Source organism: Stegostoma tigrinum, chromosome 27 (assembly GCF_030684315.1).
Source record: "Stegostoma tigrinum isolate sSteTig4 chromosome 27, sSteTig4.hap1, whole genome shotgun sequence".
In the NCBI taxonomy this organism is placed as follows: domain Eukaryota; kingdom Metazoa; phylum Chordata; class Chondrichthyes; order Orectolobiformes; family Stegostomatidae; genus Stegostoma; species Stegostoma tigrinum.
This window is the reverse complement of record NC_081380.1, coordinates 16,516,440-16,534,534: the sequence shown is the minus strand read 5'-3', so window position 1 is coordinate 16,534,534 and position 18,095 is coordinate 16,516,440. Positions and strand designations below refer to the sequence as shown.

The 18,095-nt window shown below is 41.5% G+C and overlaps 1 protein-coding gene across 1 annotated transcript in view; it reads left to right on the top strand.

Annotated features, from left to right (window-relative positions):
- The window catches only part of LOC125464743 (eosinophil peroxidase-like), a 35,198-nt gene extending 17,303 nt beyond the window's left edge, over positions 1–17,895 (top strand). Inside the window, exons 10-15 of the mRNA XM_048557508.2 lie at positions 1,311–1,569; positions 5,805–5,975; positions 8,456–8,693; positions 11,564–11,769; positions 15,342–15,503; positions 15,813–17,895. Of these exons, the coding sequence (XP_048413465.2) occupies positions 1,311–1,569; positions 5,805–5,975; positions 8,456–8,693; positions 11,564–11,769; positions 15,342–15,503; positions 15,813–16,006 (1,230 nt within the window). The 3' untranslated portion in view covers positions 16,007–17,895. The remainder of the gene's footprint in view (positions 1–1,310; positions 1,570–5,804; positions 5,976–8,455; positions 8,694–11,563; positions 11,770–15,341; positions 15,504–15,812) is intronic.
- The last annotated feature ends 200 nt before the right edge of the window (positions 17,896–18,095 follow it).

Genomic DNA, 18,095 nt, shown 5'->3' with positions numbered 1-18,095 from the left:
TCCAAATCCCTTCACAGCAAGTTGTGGGACTGAATTTAAAAATTTGTGGCGAATAGCAGACACTATTTTTATTTTTAAAACCTAACCATCAGAAAGTGAGAGATAGTAGGAACTGCAGATGCTGGAGAATCTGAGATAACAAAGAAAGAAAGAGATCTAGGCCCAAAATGACAACCTTCCTACTCCTCTGATGCTGCTTGGCCTGCTGTATTCATCCAGGTCTACGCTTTCTTCAGAAAGTGATCTTGTTTCCTTCTCCAGGGTTGAACTCAGTGTGATATTAGCCCTACACCATGTGGACAAGTACTTGTATCCTTAAGGAAGGACTGTAATGCTGTTGCGCCCATTTTAACCACATCCTGGTCTAACTCGGTCCTGAAGAGTATGGTTACCTAAGAAAGGTGGAAGGCAAGGAAAGCAATCAAAAAGGAAGATTTATAAAATCAATAATATAAACTAAAGAACTCCAGATGCTGGAGATTTGAAACAAAAATAGAAATTGCTGGTGAAACTTAGCAGCTCTGGCAGCGTCTGTGGCGGGGCGGGGGGGGGGGGGGGGTGGGGGGGAAGGAAAGTTAACATTTTGACTGAGTTCTAATGAAAAGTCACTGAACTCAAAAATGTTAACTCTGCTTTCTTCCCACAGATGCTGCCAGAGCTGCTAAGTTTCACCAGCAATTTCTGATTTTGATTCATGCAGTTAAGTTTGTTTATGTTGAGGAAAGAAGACTGCTCCAGCTGACCTTTTATGATAGTTATGAACAGAACTGACAAAACTTAGCCGAGCAAGTTGCTCTTCATGTGGGAATGTTGAAATCTTAGGAGATATTTCTAAAACGCAAGAGAGTAAGAACAAAAGCTGTGAGAAGTAGTCAGTGAGGTTTGAGTTAAAATTCCCAAGGAGAGAACATAACGTGGACAATGGGGTGGCCCTGCCCCCTGTGTTCAGGCGGTGGGTCGGCCCTGTGCGCCCCCCCCCCCCCCAACTCCATGTTCACACAGTGGGTCGGCCCTGATCTGGGGTCACATAGCCTGTTATATTCAGATGATTCCTTCTTACTGAAGGTGTTTACCCGAATGAAACTCATTCACAGGAAAATCTTGCAGTAAATGCCAATTTGCAGTTGTTCTCACTCTCAAACCTCAGCAGTGGTGAAAACACAATTCGTTCTCTCTGTGCCAGAGCAGTAACCAGTTAATATCCAGAGATAAACAGATTGCTAACACTCTTATTGATCTATTTTAAATGTATTATTTTTATATCTCATTATACCAATCTTTTCTCATTACCTTGTTTCTCACTACTTCAGATAATAAACCACCGAGACTATGTTCCCCTAGTAATTGGAGAGGAGGCAACACAGAAATTTCTCCCACCTTACGAAGGCTACGATGAATCTATCGATCCCAGTATTGCCAACGTTTTCGCAACAGCAGCTTTCCGTTTCGGACATCTCAGCATTCAGCCAAAGCTATTCCGTCTCGATGAAAACTTCCAGGAACACCCACAATTCAAAAGCATTGACCTGCACCAGACTTTCTTCACTCCCTGGAGACTGATCAGGGAAGGTAAGTATGAGTGATAATGGGAACTGCAGATGCTGGAGAATTCCAAGATAATAAAATGTGAGGCTGGATGAACACAGCAGGCCAAGCAGCATCTCAGGAGCACAAAAGCTGACGTTTCGGGCCTAGACCCTTCATCAGAGGGGTCTAGGCCCGAAATGTCAGCTTTTGTGCTCCTGAGATGCTGCTGGGCCCGCTGTGTTCATCCAGCCTCACATTTTATTATCAGGGAAGGTAGGTAACAGCGTTTAATACGACAACAGCAATCTCATCCTGAGACATTGCAGTGAGACTGAGAGCAGCCTTCCACTGGGTAAATAGCTTTGTGTTTCTTTTAGAGCTGAATACTTTTTCCTTGCTGTATCTGCCTCAGCAGTAGTGCAGAACAGCGCACCCAGAGTAAACTGTTCCTTTCCAGGGTATTAATCTGGGGACAGATATTCTCATAGGCACAGCCTAAAGACAGCTGCTGCAGAAATGGAGCTGGTAAAAGGGAGAGGCAATATCCACCAGGTACAGCCTCAGCCTTGGGTCCACCTAGCCGCTCACTTCCCAGAGGATCACAAGATCATCATAGGTTGAGGTATCTTTTGTCTGCCCCACATCACTGTACACCTTCACAGTGTGGTAACTCCGTGGTTAGCACTGCTGCCTCGCAGAGCCAGGGACCCAGGGTTGATTCTGACCCTCAGCGATTGTCTGTGTGGAGTTTGCACATTCTCCCTGTGTCTATGTGGGTTTCCTCTGCGTGATGCAGTTTCCTCCTGCATTCCAAAGATGTGCAGGTTAAATGGATTGGCCATGCTGAATTACCCATAGTGCCCAGGGATATGCAGACTGGGTGGATTAGCCACAGGAAATGCAGGGTTACAGGGATGGTGTGGGTCTGGTTGGGTCTTCAGAGGGGCCGTGTGGCCTCAATGGACCAAATGGCCTGCTTCCACACTGCAGGGATTCTATGATTCCCATTCATACTGGTCCCAGTACTATGTCTCCCCTGGTGCAGCAGTTATGAGGAAAAATTATTTAAACTGCGACTGTTTACAGTGGAGAGGAGATTTGATAGATGTTTTCAAAGTCATGAGGAAAAACCTTCACTCTCAGTTTAGCCTGCCCCTGCACATCTTCCTGTCTGCACAGGTCCCAGATCCCCCAATGTCATTCTAATTGGGTTTTGAGAAGGCCGAGGAATAAGGAGGTCCTGGAGGCTTTCTGCTGAAGCAAACTTCAGAAAAATCAACTTCTTGGTGTTGTTTAGTTGACCATGATTACGATCACGCTGACACCAGTGTGGCAGTTAATCACTACAGCAAATCAAGTAGGTCCCCAGATCAACCATTTCATGGCCTAGTGGATGTGAGCAACAAACACTGCTCAAGTACAATCTACCTTACTTCAGAAACCTGTTCGGAAGCCACTTTATCATCCACCATGTACATATGTTAGAGAACTCGGTCTTCTGCCTCATTCATTTGGGGAAATTTTGGTTGCTGGCTCTAAAATGGGGAAAGTTTCTGGTAGGTAACAATTCCATTAATAAATGGACCTGAATTTTCTTTAAAAGAAAAGGATCCATTATTCGACAAATTGGCAAGCAAAATGTGCCAAAAAAATTTCTTGTTACCCAAACTCAACCCTGAGAAATAAATGGCAATTTTTCCTTCCCATGACCTCAGTATCATCCAAATCTGGCCTCAGGATTAGATATACCGTTAGGTATGCCTCCTGTGTCCCATCTGGGATTCCATTGTTCTTGTGCTTTTTGGAAAACGATATTATAGATATAAAGGAGGAAAAGAGGGGAGGAGGCAACATCTAAACTATAAGTAAATGAGCCACAGCTTCTATAGAGAAGAGGAACTATTCTAGGTGTTGGTCTTCCTTCTACACTATTCATATCAATTGGTGGACCTTGACTTGCAGCCTCTGTCCACCAGTGCTTCTGTGCTGTCTATGGCTACAAAGGTTGTAGTTTTCAATTGTTCAATTGTCAGGTATTTGATTGTGTATTTTGCTTGACTCTTCACTGTTCTCCAAGCTGTTAGTCAAGCATGGTGAGCGATCTCAGATAAATTCACCAGTTCACCACATCATATCCAGCTCCAGAGTTGAAGGGTGGTTTAAAGGAAATTGACTATGCAAAGATGGAAGCCATTACTACACATTGGGGAATGAATGTTGGCAGTTAAACCTGCCTGCGATAAATTGGTTTCTCCACACTGTTACTTCTGTGTCAAGCTCAACAATCGCTGAATGTGAAGGACTACTGATTTTCAATTTCGGAGAACTCCACCTAATACTCCATGTGATGTCATAGCAAGACCCTATACAATTGTAGAAAGACATGCGATAATACCACTAAGCCATCGCCACAGCCCCCCCGCATTTATTTCAACACAATGTTTTTTGTCCACCAGCCGGTTCCCTATCTGTGCCAGTGCACTACTCCAGTCCCATACACTTTAATTTTACATGCTAATTTCTTATGAGAGAAACCAAACTGAAAGAAGCAACTGGATGCTTCTGACACAGACATTTTAGAAACACTTAGCGGGTGGAAAACAATCAATCCTGTTCAGGGAAAGAACACCTCTTTCTATTCCAGGGCATAAGATGCCCAGAAGAGTGAAGACAACACTGAGTTTTATGCATTTAACTGTTCTGAGGCAGCAGTTAGTGACAGTAGTTACATTGGTTGGTTAGCAGTTGCCTTAGACATGCCTTGAATGCGATGTTCAGGTATTGCTTGGAGTTAATGGAATTCCTTAGAGGTTCACCACAGCAGACAGAGAACCAAAGGTAGATGATTGCCCTCAAAGGGAGAATGTGAATAATATGATTTTGTCATTACGAAGGCCGTAGTCTGAAAGCTTCCATAACTCCCTTCAACATGCAGAGATTTCATTACCATAGTGACCAAGTAATTTTAAAAATAGATGATAAAAATGTGTCCAATTTTGGCATTCAAGCAATGCATTTTTTCCTCAGACTGTGTTGCACAGACAGATACAGGAGAAAATGATTGGTAGAAAACCAGAAGAATCACTTTCACCGTGGCTGATGAATTTGTCCCAGAATTCACATTCAGGGGTTGGATAAAACGATGCAAATGAACAGATATTCCAGTCAGTCATTTAAGTATCAAAGTCAGATAAACATAAAGACATACTGTTAACAATTAAAACCAATCCTGCACCTTTTGGTTTGGATGTCAATCCTTGGGATATCAACACATCTTTTTTACATTTCGTATCTTAAGGATTTGGTTCAAAATCCTCTTATTTCAGCAAGTTCACTTGTCACTTGCTCCCTGTATAATGTGGTCACTACTATGGCTGCCTTCAGCATGTTATCTAAATGTTGACAAGTATCACACCCTGCCCTTTGAGCATGTCTGAACCTATCAGGTCACCATCTTCATGGAACACATCAATTATATCTGTTGCTACAATACAAACAAAACATGCTGACTGCTGGAAATTGGAAAGAAAATCAAAAAATGCTGCAAGTATTCAGCTGAACTGGCTGCACACGTGAAGAGAGAAACTGAGTGAATGAATATTTTTGTTTTTCTCTCTCCACAGATGCTGCCTGACCAATTGAGTGTTTTCACAATGTTCTGGGTTTGTTTTTTAACAAACTCTTGTTATTTTTGGGTTGGGTTGAGTTCTGTGCCTGAATATGACTCTGATCTGCTTTGTTTGCATTGTTGTAATTCTTGAGCATCCCTCATTCATCAATGACTCACTTCTCCCTGAAGACAAGGAAAGGATTCCATTCTACCTTGACTTGAGAAACTCTCCATTCTGTTCAAATATAAATTATTGAGAATGTTTAGCACAATCAGAATTCAAGAGGTTATTCCGAGTGAAATCCTACACTTTTCACCTCAGATTTGTTCCAGATAGTGAAGCAGGATGATTCCTGATAACAGTTATATGTTAATGCAACACTGTCTTATTGCTGTCACAAGGAACAGCTGTTTATCATTACCATTTACCCTTGTGTCAGTGTTGGTTTAGGGTCTCCAATCTGATGGGTAAAAGAACTCATGTTATGGGTACTGTTTCAATGGAGTTTTTGTTGGGTTATAGTCATTGTCTCAGATATTCCTCTTTCACTCAGTTGGTGATATTTAACCTCCAGCATCAGTCACTGTACCATTAGCTGTTGTCAAATTGGGAAATGGATGAAGAAGTGTTGTTTTACTCTGTGCTGTGTGTGTCTGTGTGTATTAGGTGGAGTCGATCCCCTCATGCGGGGATTGTTGGGCAAACCAGCCAAACTGCAGAAACAGGACAAGATGTTACCAGATGAACTGCGGGAGAAACTGTTTGAGCTGACCGCTCATTTAGGCATGGACCTAGGGGCCCTGAACATGCAGCGTTCCCGGGATCATGGGATCCCAGGTAAGTGGAAAGCAAACACTGGGTAGAGTTTGATTCTGAAAACCAAATTTATGAAAATTAATACAAGAATTTCAATGTCCAGAGCTACATTATTTGCCAAAAACTAGCGGCCGTGAAATGAGTATTTACCAGAGATTATTTGCTGGGATTCATGCTGGGAATTCTGTAAAGCAGTAGATGTAGTAGACTAATAGATGGAGATATGTTCTCATTGTAAGGAATTGAGAAAGCAATGACCTAGTGGTGTTATCGCTAGAGTATTAATCCAGAAACTCTGCTGATGTTCTGGGGATCCAGGTTCAAATCCTCCCACGCGAGATGGTGGAACTTTAATTCTGAAAATATCTGGAATTAAGGATCTACTGATGGCAAGAAATCATTGTTTTTTGTCTGGGGAGAAATGCATCTGGCTCACAAATGCCCCTGGTTTAGCCTATGTGTGATTCCAGACTCTCAACAATGTGGTTTACTCTCAACTGCCCTCTGAAAATGATCCTGGTGAAGGGTGTAAACCTGAATCATTGACTTTCCTGCTGCTCTAATGCTGCCTGACCTGTTGTGTTCCTCCAGCTCTACACTATATTGGAAGGCAATGGCTCTGTAATATTATCACTGGACCATTAATCCAGAAACCCAGATAATGTTCTGGAGACCCGGGTTTGAATCCCGCCATGGCAGAGGGTGGAATTTGAATTCAATAAATATCTGGAATTAAGAGTCTAATGATAACTATGAATCCATTGTCGATGGTCGAAAAAACCCATCTGGTTCACTTAACACTCGTTAGTGCATTAGTACGTTAGTGCACTTAATGCCATTGTTACCTGGTCTGGCCTACATGCAGAGCCACAGCAATGTGGGTAATTCTTAACTGGATAATTAGAGATGAACAATAAATGCTGCCTAGCCAGTGATGCCCTCATCCTGTGGATGAGCAAAGAAAGAAAAAACTTTATTGACTGCCTTCTGAAATAGTCTACTAACTTCTCAAGGTCAACGAGGGACAGGCAATAAATGGGTCAGCTGGTGACACCCAAGTCCCACGAAGAATTAGAAAAAAATGAATTGTCCTGTTTCTCTCTTTGTATGGTTGCTAGGTAGCAGACTTCCAGCTCTCCAGATTAAGCTATTCTTTACCTGCAGTGCAGGGGTGACGGGGGGATAGTTCTTAAACTATGGCCCTCACAGCATGTTAACACTCAAAGACAGGCTGGTGCACATGACAATGTTCAACCCACTCCAGCAGAGTTGAAACTGACTTTGTAACCTCTATTCTTGTGAATTCTTCAAAGGGAAAAACCCGATGTGTGTCTACAGTTTGGCACATAATTTTCAGAAGTGGTTTGCTAATGGGCAGATATTCTCAGCCCTTTATTGCCTTTATAGTTACAAGAGGTCACAGTACAGATGAAGTTTCGTTCACATCTTTAGATACATCATCCCATCAGTCCTACACTCGCCTTTGGTCAGCTGGCCAACATTTATTGCCCGTCCCTAGTTGGCTTTGAGAAGGTGATAGATCATTTTAGAGGGCAATTGAGAGTCAACCACATTGGTATGGGTCTGGAGGCCAGGTCAGGTGATTGCGCATCTGCATTTATTTTGATTTTTACAGCAATCTTCTATTTTATTAAAAAAATTGGAATTAAAGCAAAAAATGTCCATAATATTTTGGGGTTCTTATCCATTATTGTAATTATGTTTACTAGGGATTCACTCTAGTTGAATAATTTATGGGTGAACATTTGACAAGATTGATTTATTCACAAGAGAATATTTTTGAAACAGCTTTTATGGAAGAATATTTAGCATTAATTATTTTAGAGGTGCACATAACAAGAAATGGTTGGAGGAATGTTTACCAGGAAATATTTGCAGCATTTCAGGATGTCCTAAATTCCCAAATGTCCCAAAAGCAATGAGTTAATTTTGAAATGTAGTGACTGTTGGACTCTAGGAATCATTCTTAGCAAAAAGGAAGATGGCTGCGATTGTTGGACTCAAGCATCTCAGGAAGTGCAAAGTCTTGTAATTGCACCAACTCTCCCGGCTGAGTCCTGAGTCTCAGGCAGTACCACTAGATGGAGACACGAGACAGCATCCATTCAAATCCACAAACCCATTATTAATGAGTTATAGTGAGATATAACAGGAAGAGTACCTCCAGACCATTCTACAAATCTCCACTCCGTTGGCTTCAGGAAGGCATTGCAGTTTATCTGGTAGTTAGCTCACCAAAGTTGGGTGTGGGTCTGATGGGACGATGCATCCGAAGATGTGAATGAACCTTCAGTCTGCACTGTGACCTCTTGTAACTGTGAAGGCAATGAGGTCCTGAAAATACCTGCTTATCACCAAATCCTTGAATCTCAGTATTTACGTGGCGATGAAATAAAGTTTATTGAGCACTTTCTTTTTTGAGCATAACATATAATTGCTAGCAGGTGTATTTTATGTTTCATGCTCTCTGAATTTCATAGGTTACAATGCTTGGCGGAGATTCTGTGGCCTGTCAGTTCCCAGGTATTTCCATCAGCTTGTTAGAATCCTCGACAACAATAATTTAGCAAGGAAACTCAGCAGCTTGTATAGAACTCCAGAAAATATCGACGTGTGGTTGGGGGCAATCTCTGAACCCTTCGTAGAAGGTGGCAAAGTGGGCCCTTTGTTGGCCTGTTTAATAGGACAACAATTCAAGAACCTGAGAGATGGAGACAGGTAAGGAACAATTTGAGTAGCAAAAGAAAATTAAAAACTGCCATTCATTGAGCGGAGGCTTTACATTTTACAATAAAGGCACTACAGATTAGAGATACGAACTACCAGCCTGGGTAATTATAGGCTCAGTCATTAATTGTGTTGTTGAGTAAGGCAGGTAGAGGTTGTGCTGAAAAATTGTCAATTGCCTCTTCTTGTCCATGAATGTGCCGTTTTAACATCCTATTGCAAACTCACGAGACCATGAGGATCCCAAATAGCATCAATCACTTAGTCCCCTGAGGAAATGTAAGAGTTAAGAATGTGTAAATCAACATTAAAGTAAATAGCTGAGCCTGAGTTCATTGGAAAGGTGAAACAAATCGTAACACAGTAAGAGATAGAAGGACGATCAATGCCGGAGTCTGAGATAACCAGGTGTGGAGCTGGATGAACACAGCAGACCAGGCAGCATCATAGGAGCAGGAAAGCTGACATTTCGGGTCTGACCCAAAACATCAGCTTTCCTGCTTCTCTGATGCTGCCTGGCCAGCTATGTTCATCCAGCTCCACACCTTGTTAGCTCATGTAACACAATAAGATATGTCCAGAGTAAAAATGTTAAATTATTGAACATGTGTAGCTGATCTAACCTGGTCTGCCCATGGCAATGGGGAAAGTATGGTCCTAAAGTCATGGTGCTGCGGTCACTGTGCCGTTCCTGATCTTGGAGCTCCTCTGTTTTAGAAGGGACCCTGAGTACTGTATTCAAGTTAAGGCCTGATAATGAATATAGGACTCCTGTTGCCGAGGGATACCCTCACCTCTCTTTTCCTTCCTGATAGCACTGTAAATGTACCTACACAAGTTTGACCACTTGCAATTCCAGAAGGTGGCTCACCATCACCTTTTCGAGGGCAATTAGGAAGTGCAGCAAATGCTAGCAATGTTCACCCTCTAAAAAAGAAGAACCCTATGAAAAGAAGTCCCTTGCTCTGGATGTGCCCTTTCCCGGCAGCAACGTAATGAGACCAGTCACGTGGCATTCCTCAGCCTGCTTCCTGCACGGATGGTTAAGCATTCTGTCTGTTGGCCAATGCCTCCAGGCAAGAGTCACTGTCGAGTTCATATCGCTGGGAGACACAGCTAGGAAAAAGTTTGATCCAAAGGTTTTGTTTTCAAGAATCCTGCCAAATCATCAGTCATCAACACACAACAGGATGTTGTTTGGAGTTAATGTCTAACGGCACAGTGGCTCAGTGGCTAACACTACAGCCTCACAGCGCCAGGGACCCGGGTTCAATTCCAGCCTCGGGCTACTGTCTGTGTGGAGTTTGCACATTCTCCCCACGTCTGCGTGGGTTTCCTCCAGGTGTTCCGGTTTCCTCCCACAGTCCAAAGATGTGCAGGCTAGGTGGACCAGCCATGCTAAATTGCCTGTAGTGTGTGGGTTATAGGGGGATGGGTCTGGGTGGGATGCTTCAAAGGGTGATGTGGACTTGTTGGGCCGAAGGGCCTGTTTCCACACTGTAGGGAATCTAGTCTATGTAAGTATCAGCTTATGGCAGCTCGCTGTCACCGAATCACAGAATTGGTACAGTGCTGAAGGAAGCTATTCGGCCTAGCATGCCTGCACCAGTTTTATTACGAAGTACCAATCTCCTGCTTTTCGCCCCACACCCTTACACACTATTTTCATCAAAATAACCATCCAATGCCCCTCCTGAATGCTTCAATTGAACCTGCCTCCACCACATTTCCAGGCAGTGTATTCCACACCCTAACTACATCCATGTGAGAGTTTCTTTTTCTCGTATTGTCCTCACTTCATTTGCACATCACTTTACATCTATGCCCTCACGTTCTTGTTCTTTTTCACAAATGGGAACAGCTACTCCCTAACTACTCTACCCAGACATGCTCATGGCTTTGAAGCTCCCTATTAAATCTCCTCTCAGCTACCTGCTCTTCTATACATTTCTCCCTGCAAACACTCAGTAGGTGAGGCAGTACCTGTGCAGTGAAGGTGGTAGGGGAAGGGAGATTGTATTGTAATGATGCCATTAGACTAGTAATACAAAGGCTCATGATTTTGCTCTGGGCGTCTGGATTCAAATCCCTTTATAGCAGCACGTGGAATTTGCTTTCAATTAGTAAACCTAGAATTGAAAAGCCAGTCATTCAAAAACAAATCAACTATGAAACTATCACTAAATTCACCTAGTTCATCACTGTCCTGTAGGAAACAAATCTGCCATCCTTAAGTGGAATTGGCCCTCATGTGACACAAGACCTGTGGGAATGTTGTTTGAGTCCTAACTGCTCTCTGTTATGGCCTAGCAAGTCATTCTGTGCAAACCCAACTAGTGCTGGGCAACAAATGTTGACAGTGAAGCCCACAACCCAGGAAAGAATTTTTTAGAAAATCATTTTAAATTGATTATCTTTGTTCGGAAAAGGAAAATCTCACAGAAGACTGTCAGAAAGAGAGAAAAATAGGGTGGAGACTACAAAAAAGTTACTTATAAAATAACCAGCTGTTTCACTTTTGTATGATACATAAATTGCCCGAGTGTAGCTCTGGTGACCTGTGACTAGGTCAAGGACAGGAGAGGAGTAAAAATGATGCAAATGAAAAGGAGACAACAATGGCATCCATCCTTACACTGAACGCAATGAATTCTGGTTAAATCTTCAAATTGAATCTATTCCTTCAAGTGCAAGAATTGCAAGCATACATCATTGGAGTCAGTAAATATCTTCCCCTATCACCTTCTCTGTTGTCTAGCTTCGATAGTTCGTCTGCAGTCCTGTCCATCTGCCGACAACACTTTCCGTCTTGATCTGAAAAAGTGAGGTGCTTAACAATCAAACTTCCCTTTGTCCTTCAGATTCTGGTGGGAAAATGGAGAAATCTTTTCCGGGAGCCAACGTCAGGCTCTTCAAAAAATCTCCATGTCCAGGATAATCTGTGATAACACAGGGATTCAGTTTCTTCCTCGGAATGTCTTTAAATTCCATCAACACCCACAAGGATATGTACACTGCAGCGAGATCCCAAAGGTCAACCTGAGTGCCTGGAAGGAGGATGCCCAAGGTAAAGGATAACAGGACTAGGCCCAGCCTTTAGAAAGCTGGCGGTATCATTCAGTTATGTTTGAGGATGAAAAAATCAAAATTTGCTGAATGGCAAAAGGAATATTAGAACTTGGATTCTGAATTCCATGAAACATCCTCTCTTTTTTTATTGATTATATGCTTGATACAATGTTTTATTCAAGTGTTTATTTCTTCTGCAACATTTTCTCTCTGCTGTAGTGACTTGGAGAAAACAAAGGTGAAAGGTCAAAGGAATTAAGGTCAAAGTCTTTAGCAGCAGGAAATTTTAGACTGATTAAAACAGACCACCTTACCTAACTGCTGTATGTGTTGAGCTGCAGACCAGTATCAGCTTCGAATCGTTTGTTGCCATCTTCCTCTTTTCTTGATTGAATCTAAGGGCTGATTTGGTTTAAGGTGATGAGTCATGATGAAAAGAGGCTTCTTTTAAAAAAAACACAGATGTGGTTTATTTCAACACATCAATCTGGTACAGTCAGGCTAGTAAGTTAGAAATTGCTACAAAGTCTATGAGGACACTTAGGATAAATGTCAGCCCTTTTCAAGATTCTAAACTGGCTCTGCCTTTCTGACCCAACCCTTTATGACCCCATCACATTCAGTGGAGCTTAGTACAGTCTACAAAATTAATAATTTCAGAGACATTACCGAATACATTATCCACCTCCTAGTCCAAACAGTCATTATCTTATAACATCATCATTGTTTCCTTTTTCCACAGCACCACCACAGACTGTTTGTCCCTTTACTGACTTTTTTATTTGTAACTTTCGGGTTTTTGTATCTTACAAACCAAACACATTTTGTTAGTGTCCTGTTCTAAGGCTGTTCTTCCACTCTCAGGATTTCTCTCTGATTCGTTCCACTGATCGCTTCTTGCGTAATCTGAAAGGCTTTCTGCAAAATCAGATCTTCTTTGGACTGTAATAAATCTGACAGACACTCTTCGGGAATTACAACAGCAATTCTTTGTTATAAATTTAGAATTCAAAGTTGAACTCATAGTCGCATTTCTCCATCAATCTGTAGAGGTGATTTTTGAAATAATCTATGGATCATCTTGGATGCCAAACACTTCTTCTGTAAACACCTCTTTTCAGAATGTTGCTTGTTCTAAGATTAAAGTAACTGTCAAAAGCTTGCAGAACTTTAAGAATATCTTTGTCTTTATGCATGCCTCTGTGAGTTGTAATTGTCGTCATTTTAAGCCCTATTTGAGTACAACAGTGTGTTTATTTGCTCAACTTCTGATGTAGTATCTAGTTTGGAAGGAATTTTATGTCTCAAGCACTCTTTTCTTATTCCAAGATGTCAAATTCTTGTTCTTTTTGGCCAATTTCTGAAATTAAATTCTGGCAATATGATTTCTACAATTTCTTCTTCTAAATCTAAAGACTTTTCATCTTCAGTATATCAATGTGACTTCAAAGCATTTGAATTCTGTACTATAGCAATCCAGCTTCTCAGTACTACTATACTGGAGGGACCTTTTGTGATCAGTGAGGTGATGGTTTAGTGGTGTTATCACGAGATGATTCACCAAATGATCTCAGTAATGTTCTGAGTATGCTGGTTAAAATCCTGCCATGGTAGATGGAATTTGGAAAAAATCTGGGATTAATGGTATAATAATAACCAAAAAACTTTAAACAGCTCTCTGATCCATTAGGGATGGACAATAAATGCTGGCTTAGCAAGAAACACCTGTGTCAAATGAATGAATTTTTAAAATATAGCGCCCTTGTATTTGTGGCTAGAATAAAGAATTCCCACTTTTTTGTGAACAAAATAGAGAGCTCCTACTTTACACGGCCTGAGAAACCATTCGCATCCTCTCTAATGGCTTTAATGAATTCCACTGCCTGCAGTTCCCGTAGACCTTAATAGTTTCCATAGATTATTCAGCTATCGGTGGCACTTTTACGAATTTTTAATCAGTTGCCTTACAGTTTTAATTGATTCCCAACCTATTGAATGGCTTTCCTGAATGAATCCTCCTGTTTGCAGCCTTAACATTCTTTTTCTTCTTTTAATATGATTTGAGTTATGGATCTCTCACTCTTAATGTAGCCCAATAGTCTACTTATTTTGTTCTTCCATTAAACCCAGTCAACATGGGCTTCTAAATTATTCCTTCATTGTTTTGGTTCTGGTTTGTGATGTACCCTGCGTGTTGACATGTTTTAAAATTACTTCTTTGTCCCTTGATTTCCTTTGTTACCCATTTGCTATGATAACAATGCTGGCTCTCAGCTCTACTTACAGCTCGCTTTCTCAGCCTGTGAGTACCTAAAGGGGTTTTCGACTTTACTCTCGCAGCTTGCCAGGTCTCTTTGCACTCTCAAGGTCACTGTACATATCATCATTACCTGATACAATCTGTAATGGACAGTGTGGCTAGCATTCCAGCTCCACGTATTGTTAAGCTCACAATTGTTTCCATCCTTCACTTACCAGGTCTGAAATGCTTTTGGCACTCATCATTGAATCTTTTTGAAGGATATTCTTCTGAAGGCTTCTGTATTCTTCGGCTTTTAGTTGACGACTGTCATGAGTCACTGTCTTAAATCTGTTTCGAAATTTCTTCTGAGTTCACTAGTACTTGCATTGCTGTATACCATCTGTGTTTCAGCTATGTCAAGTTCAATTCCATATTTCTGCTCATCGTGTTGCATGAATTAATTTGACTCTTAGTTACCGTAAATTAAATTTGCTGTCACGCCCTTTTATGTTGGGGTCCACAGGGCTTACTTTGGTGTGGCTGTCTAATGAGAGGAAGCTCCTGTATCAATGAGATGTAGTTTAGAAGATTAGAAACATATAGTTAGATTAGAAGATTAGAAACCCTACAGAGTGGAAACAGGCCCTTCAGCCCAACAAGTCCACACCGCCCCTTGAATCATCCCACCCAGACCCATCCCCCTATAACCCACACACCCCTGAACACTACCGGGCAATTTAGCATGGCTGATCCACGTAGCCTGCACATCTTTGGACTGTGGGAGGAAACCAGAGCACCCGGAGGAAAACCACGCAGATTCGTGGAGAATGTGCGAACTCCACACAGACAGTTACCCGAGGCTGGAATTGAATCCGGGTCCCTGGCACTGTGAGGCTGTAGTGCTAACCACTGAGCCACCGTGCCGCCCCTAGTTGATTCATGATAACAACCAGGGTCACCTTACATTAATATGACAGAAATCATTCCTAGGACCATGAACAGACCTAGATGCTGAATCTACATCCTTCAAGATCAAGAGATGTTTTCCTCACCCAAGTCCTTTTGGCATCATTATGTTGAGTGAAGCTTACTGCACTCCTTATTAACCTTTTCACAGCCAAACAGCTTATAGAATGAAATAAAAAACTATAAAAGAACTGTGGATGCTGCATCTCAAACAAAAATGGCTGGAAAGTCTCAACAGATCTGGCAGCACCTGTGGAGAGAAATCAGATAACCCTTCTTCACAAAGGGAGAATTGAATAGAACAGGCCCAGGTTACCTTTTTTTCTCTTTCCTAATTAGTGTCTGTTTTTTTCCCTCCACAGTGACCCCCTGTGGCCTTGTTCCTGTTGTTAAGCAGGCCCATTTCTCGATCTGTCAGTCTTCGATCAGGTATACCTGTAAGTCTGGCTTCAAGCTGGTGGGAGATGACACAATAACCTGTCTGAGTAATGGACAATGGAACCAAGAACCACCTGCCTGTACAGGTAAGAGCCAAATTCCAGTGGATCGCACTAGGACTGCCAGTGGTGGGCATCGGATGCAAAAGGTTAAATCTAAACATTGAAACAGAAATTGCCACCTCCATCATCTGAGCATTGATCTGTAATAAGAGGTCACCTTTCAAATCCTCCACCCATCCCCCACACCTGCATTCCCACCATTATCTCAGGCTTCCTCTCTCTTCCTGTGAATTTTCGCATACATTCCAACGGTTGGAAACAGCATTGTTAAATAAATCTTTGATGTTATGACACGCAAATAAAAATGATGATCTTGTCTTGCCATTCTTCTAGATCTCCAGTCATCTGGACATCAAACTGTTCAAACTAAAATATTAAAAGGAGGTGAAAATGGATGTGGACCAGAAGGGCATAAGGGAAAATGTATTCAATCTGCATCAGAAAATGACTTGGAAAAGGTTCAGCTCAGCGAAAACAGTCTGAAACTAAGAAATGCAATTCTATCTGAAAAGAAGAAAGATGGCTAGAGAGGTTACAAAGGTCATTCTTACTTGTCAAATACCTGGGTGTATCAACTTACATAATACTGTGGAGTGAGCAGAAGCATAATTTTGTATCTATAAAATAAAATTGGGTTACATTGACTGTCTTGAGGCAGGGTGCCAAATATGGGAGAAATACTTTTTTGCAAAATATCACCCTTCAGCTAAATTCAGTTTGAACTTGAGAGGTTGCTTAACCTATTACATATTTTTTAGACTTCTTACTTTACAGTTTAATTGTTTTCTTCCCAGACTTTTATAATGATCTTTACAAGTACATTGTTAGCATGATCTGCCTCAGAGTTTCCTTAGTAACCTGAGCTGGGTAATCAGGAGCCACTTCTCTTTACAATAAATAACCTGATTTCCATTCTCCTGATGTGCAGAACAAATCAATTCTCAGGTCTGATCTTGGGACCTGGCTTTGTCTTAGATTCCCAATATTATTTCAGGGCCCCCCAGAATGACTCAGCCAAAGAGTTGAGATGTTACCTATAAATCTGTGAGTTACATTTTCACAATTGACATTTCTACCTGTAGCACATTTCAGACGTGACCCATATAGCAAAAATCTGTTGTGGGTAATGAAGACCATTGCATGGCAGTGGGAATATCTAATTATGGACTTCCATGAGCTGGTCTGGTTAGCTTAGATGGCTAGTCTCTGATGCAGAACTGACAGCAACACTGTGGGTTCAATTTCCATACTGACTGAGGTTAGTATGAAGGACTCCCCTTTTCAGCCTTTTCTCCCACCTGACCTGTGGTGAAACATGAATGAAACCACCTAGTTGTCTTGCTCTGCAGATCTGGTAATACTGTGGTGCCTTTACTTTTCATGAGATTGAACATCTATGTTCATTTAAGGACACAATGGTTGGTATCTTTCACTGTCACATCTAGTTTTAATCGTGGATATTTTTAACCAATCTGTACATTCATGGTATGATGCATCTTGAGAGCAGGTGAGACTAGCCTTCTCATCTACGTGGTAATCCAAAACCATTGCATCACAAGAGGCCTCAAACCATCTCATAATTTGAGATTCCTATCCATGACAGTAAAGGCTAGGACCAAATTTCACCATTTTAGATCATTTGGACACACCACTATGTATCAAATAAAGCTTGAAGTTATAGTTACTTTTTAATTAACCTCTTCTGTTATGTGATGACACACTCCTGGAGCAGACAGGAATTGAATCCTGGCTTTCTGACCCAGAGGCAGAGACACTTTCATTGATTGGGAGCAAAACAGAATCTCGTGGATTTTATACGCAACTACTGTATAACATTGGGAAGATAAAAGTTCAGAGGTTGTCTGATTAAACAAACAAAAGGTTCTGCTTGTCAGAAGTTGGTTGGTTGACCTCCTGTGATAGCTCTTGACCGATGAGAATTCTCCTTCATGCCCACCAACAGTATAAAGACGGTATTTATTGGAAAGGACTAAGGTGAGATTTACAATCTGACAGGTACCTTATCAGCTTAATGATGAGTTCACAATCCAGACCATTGAATGCAGCTCCTGCCCCTCACTTACTAACTCCCCACTGACAGTTCTTCCCCTGCACAGTGTGAGAATTATTGACTGTCAGAATGTTGATGTTGATTTCTTCTATGATGATCTTTCTAACCCCAATGATTGATCTATTTTGTCCATGTAAAGGTAGTTTGCATGCTTCTGCTATGATCACTTGTTCTTAATTGGCTTCTGTTATTAATACATGTATAAAATTTAATAAACTAAATGACAAAATGTCTAATCATGTAATAAATCATTTCTGAATTTGCTGGACGCAATGAAAGACAAATTGCTAAAACTGTCTTTTTAAAATGTTTATTTCAATTAAAGCTCAAGCATATGAAACATGAGATCACAATTGCATGGGACTTACAATAAATTCACATAAATACTGGCTACACAACTCTGTGTTGCTCATTCTCTGTTGCCGCTGCTCTGCCTGCTTGGCAGTATCTATCACATTCCGTCTTTGTCTGTTTCAGTAGTGCAGGGCACAGTGCACAAGCATTATACAACACACTCTGTCCAGGGTGTAATATACAACTACTCC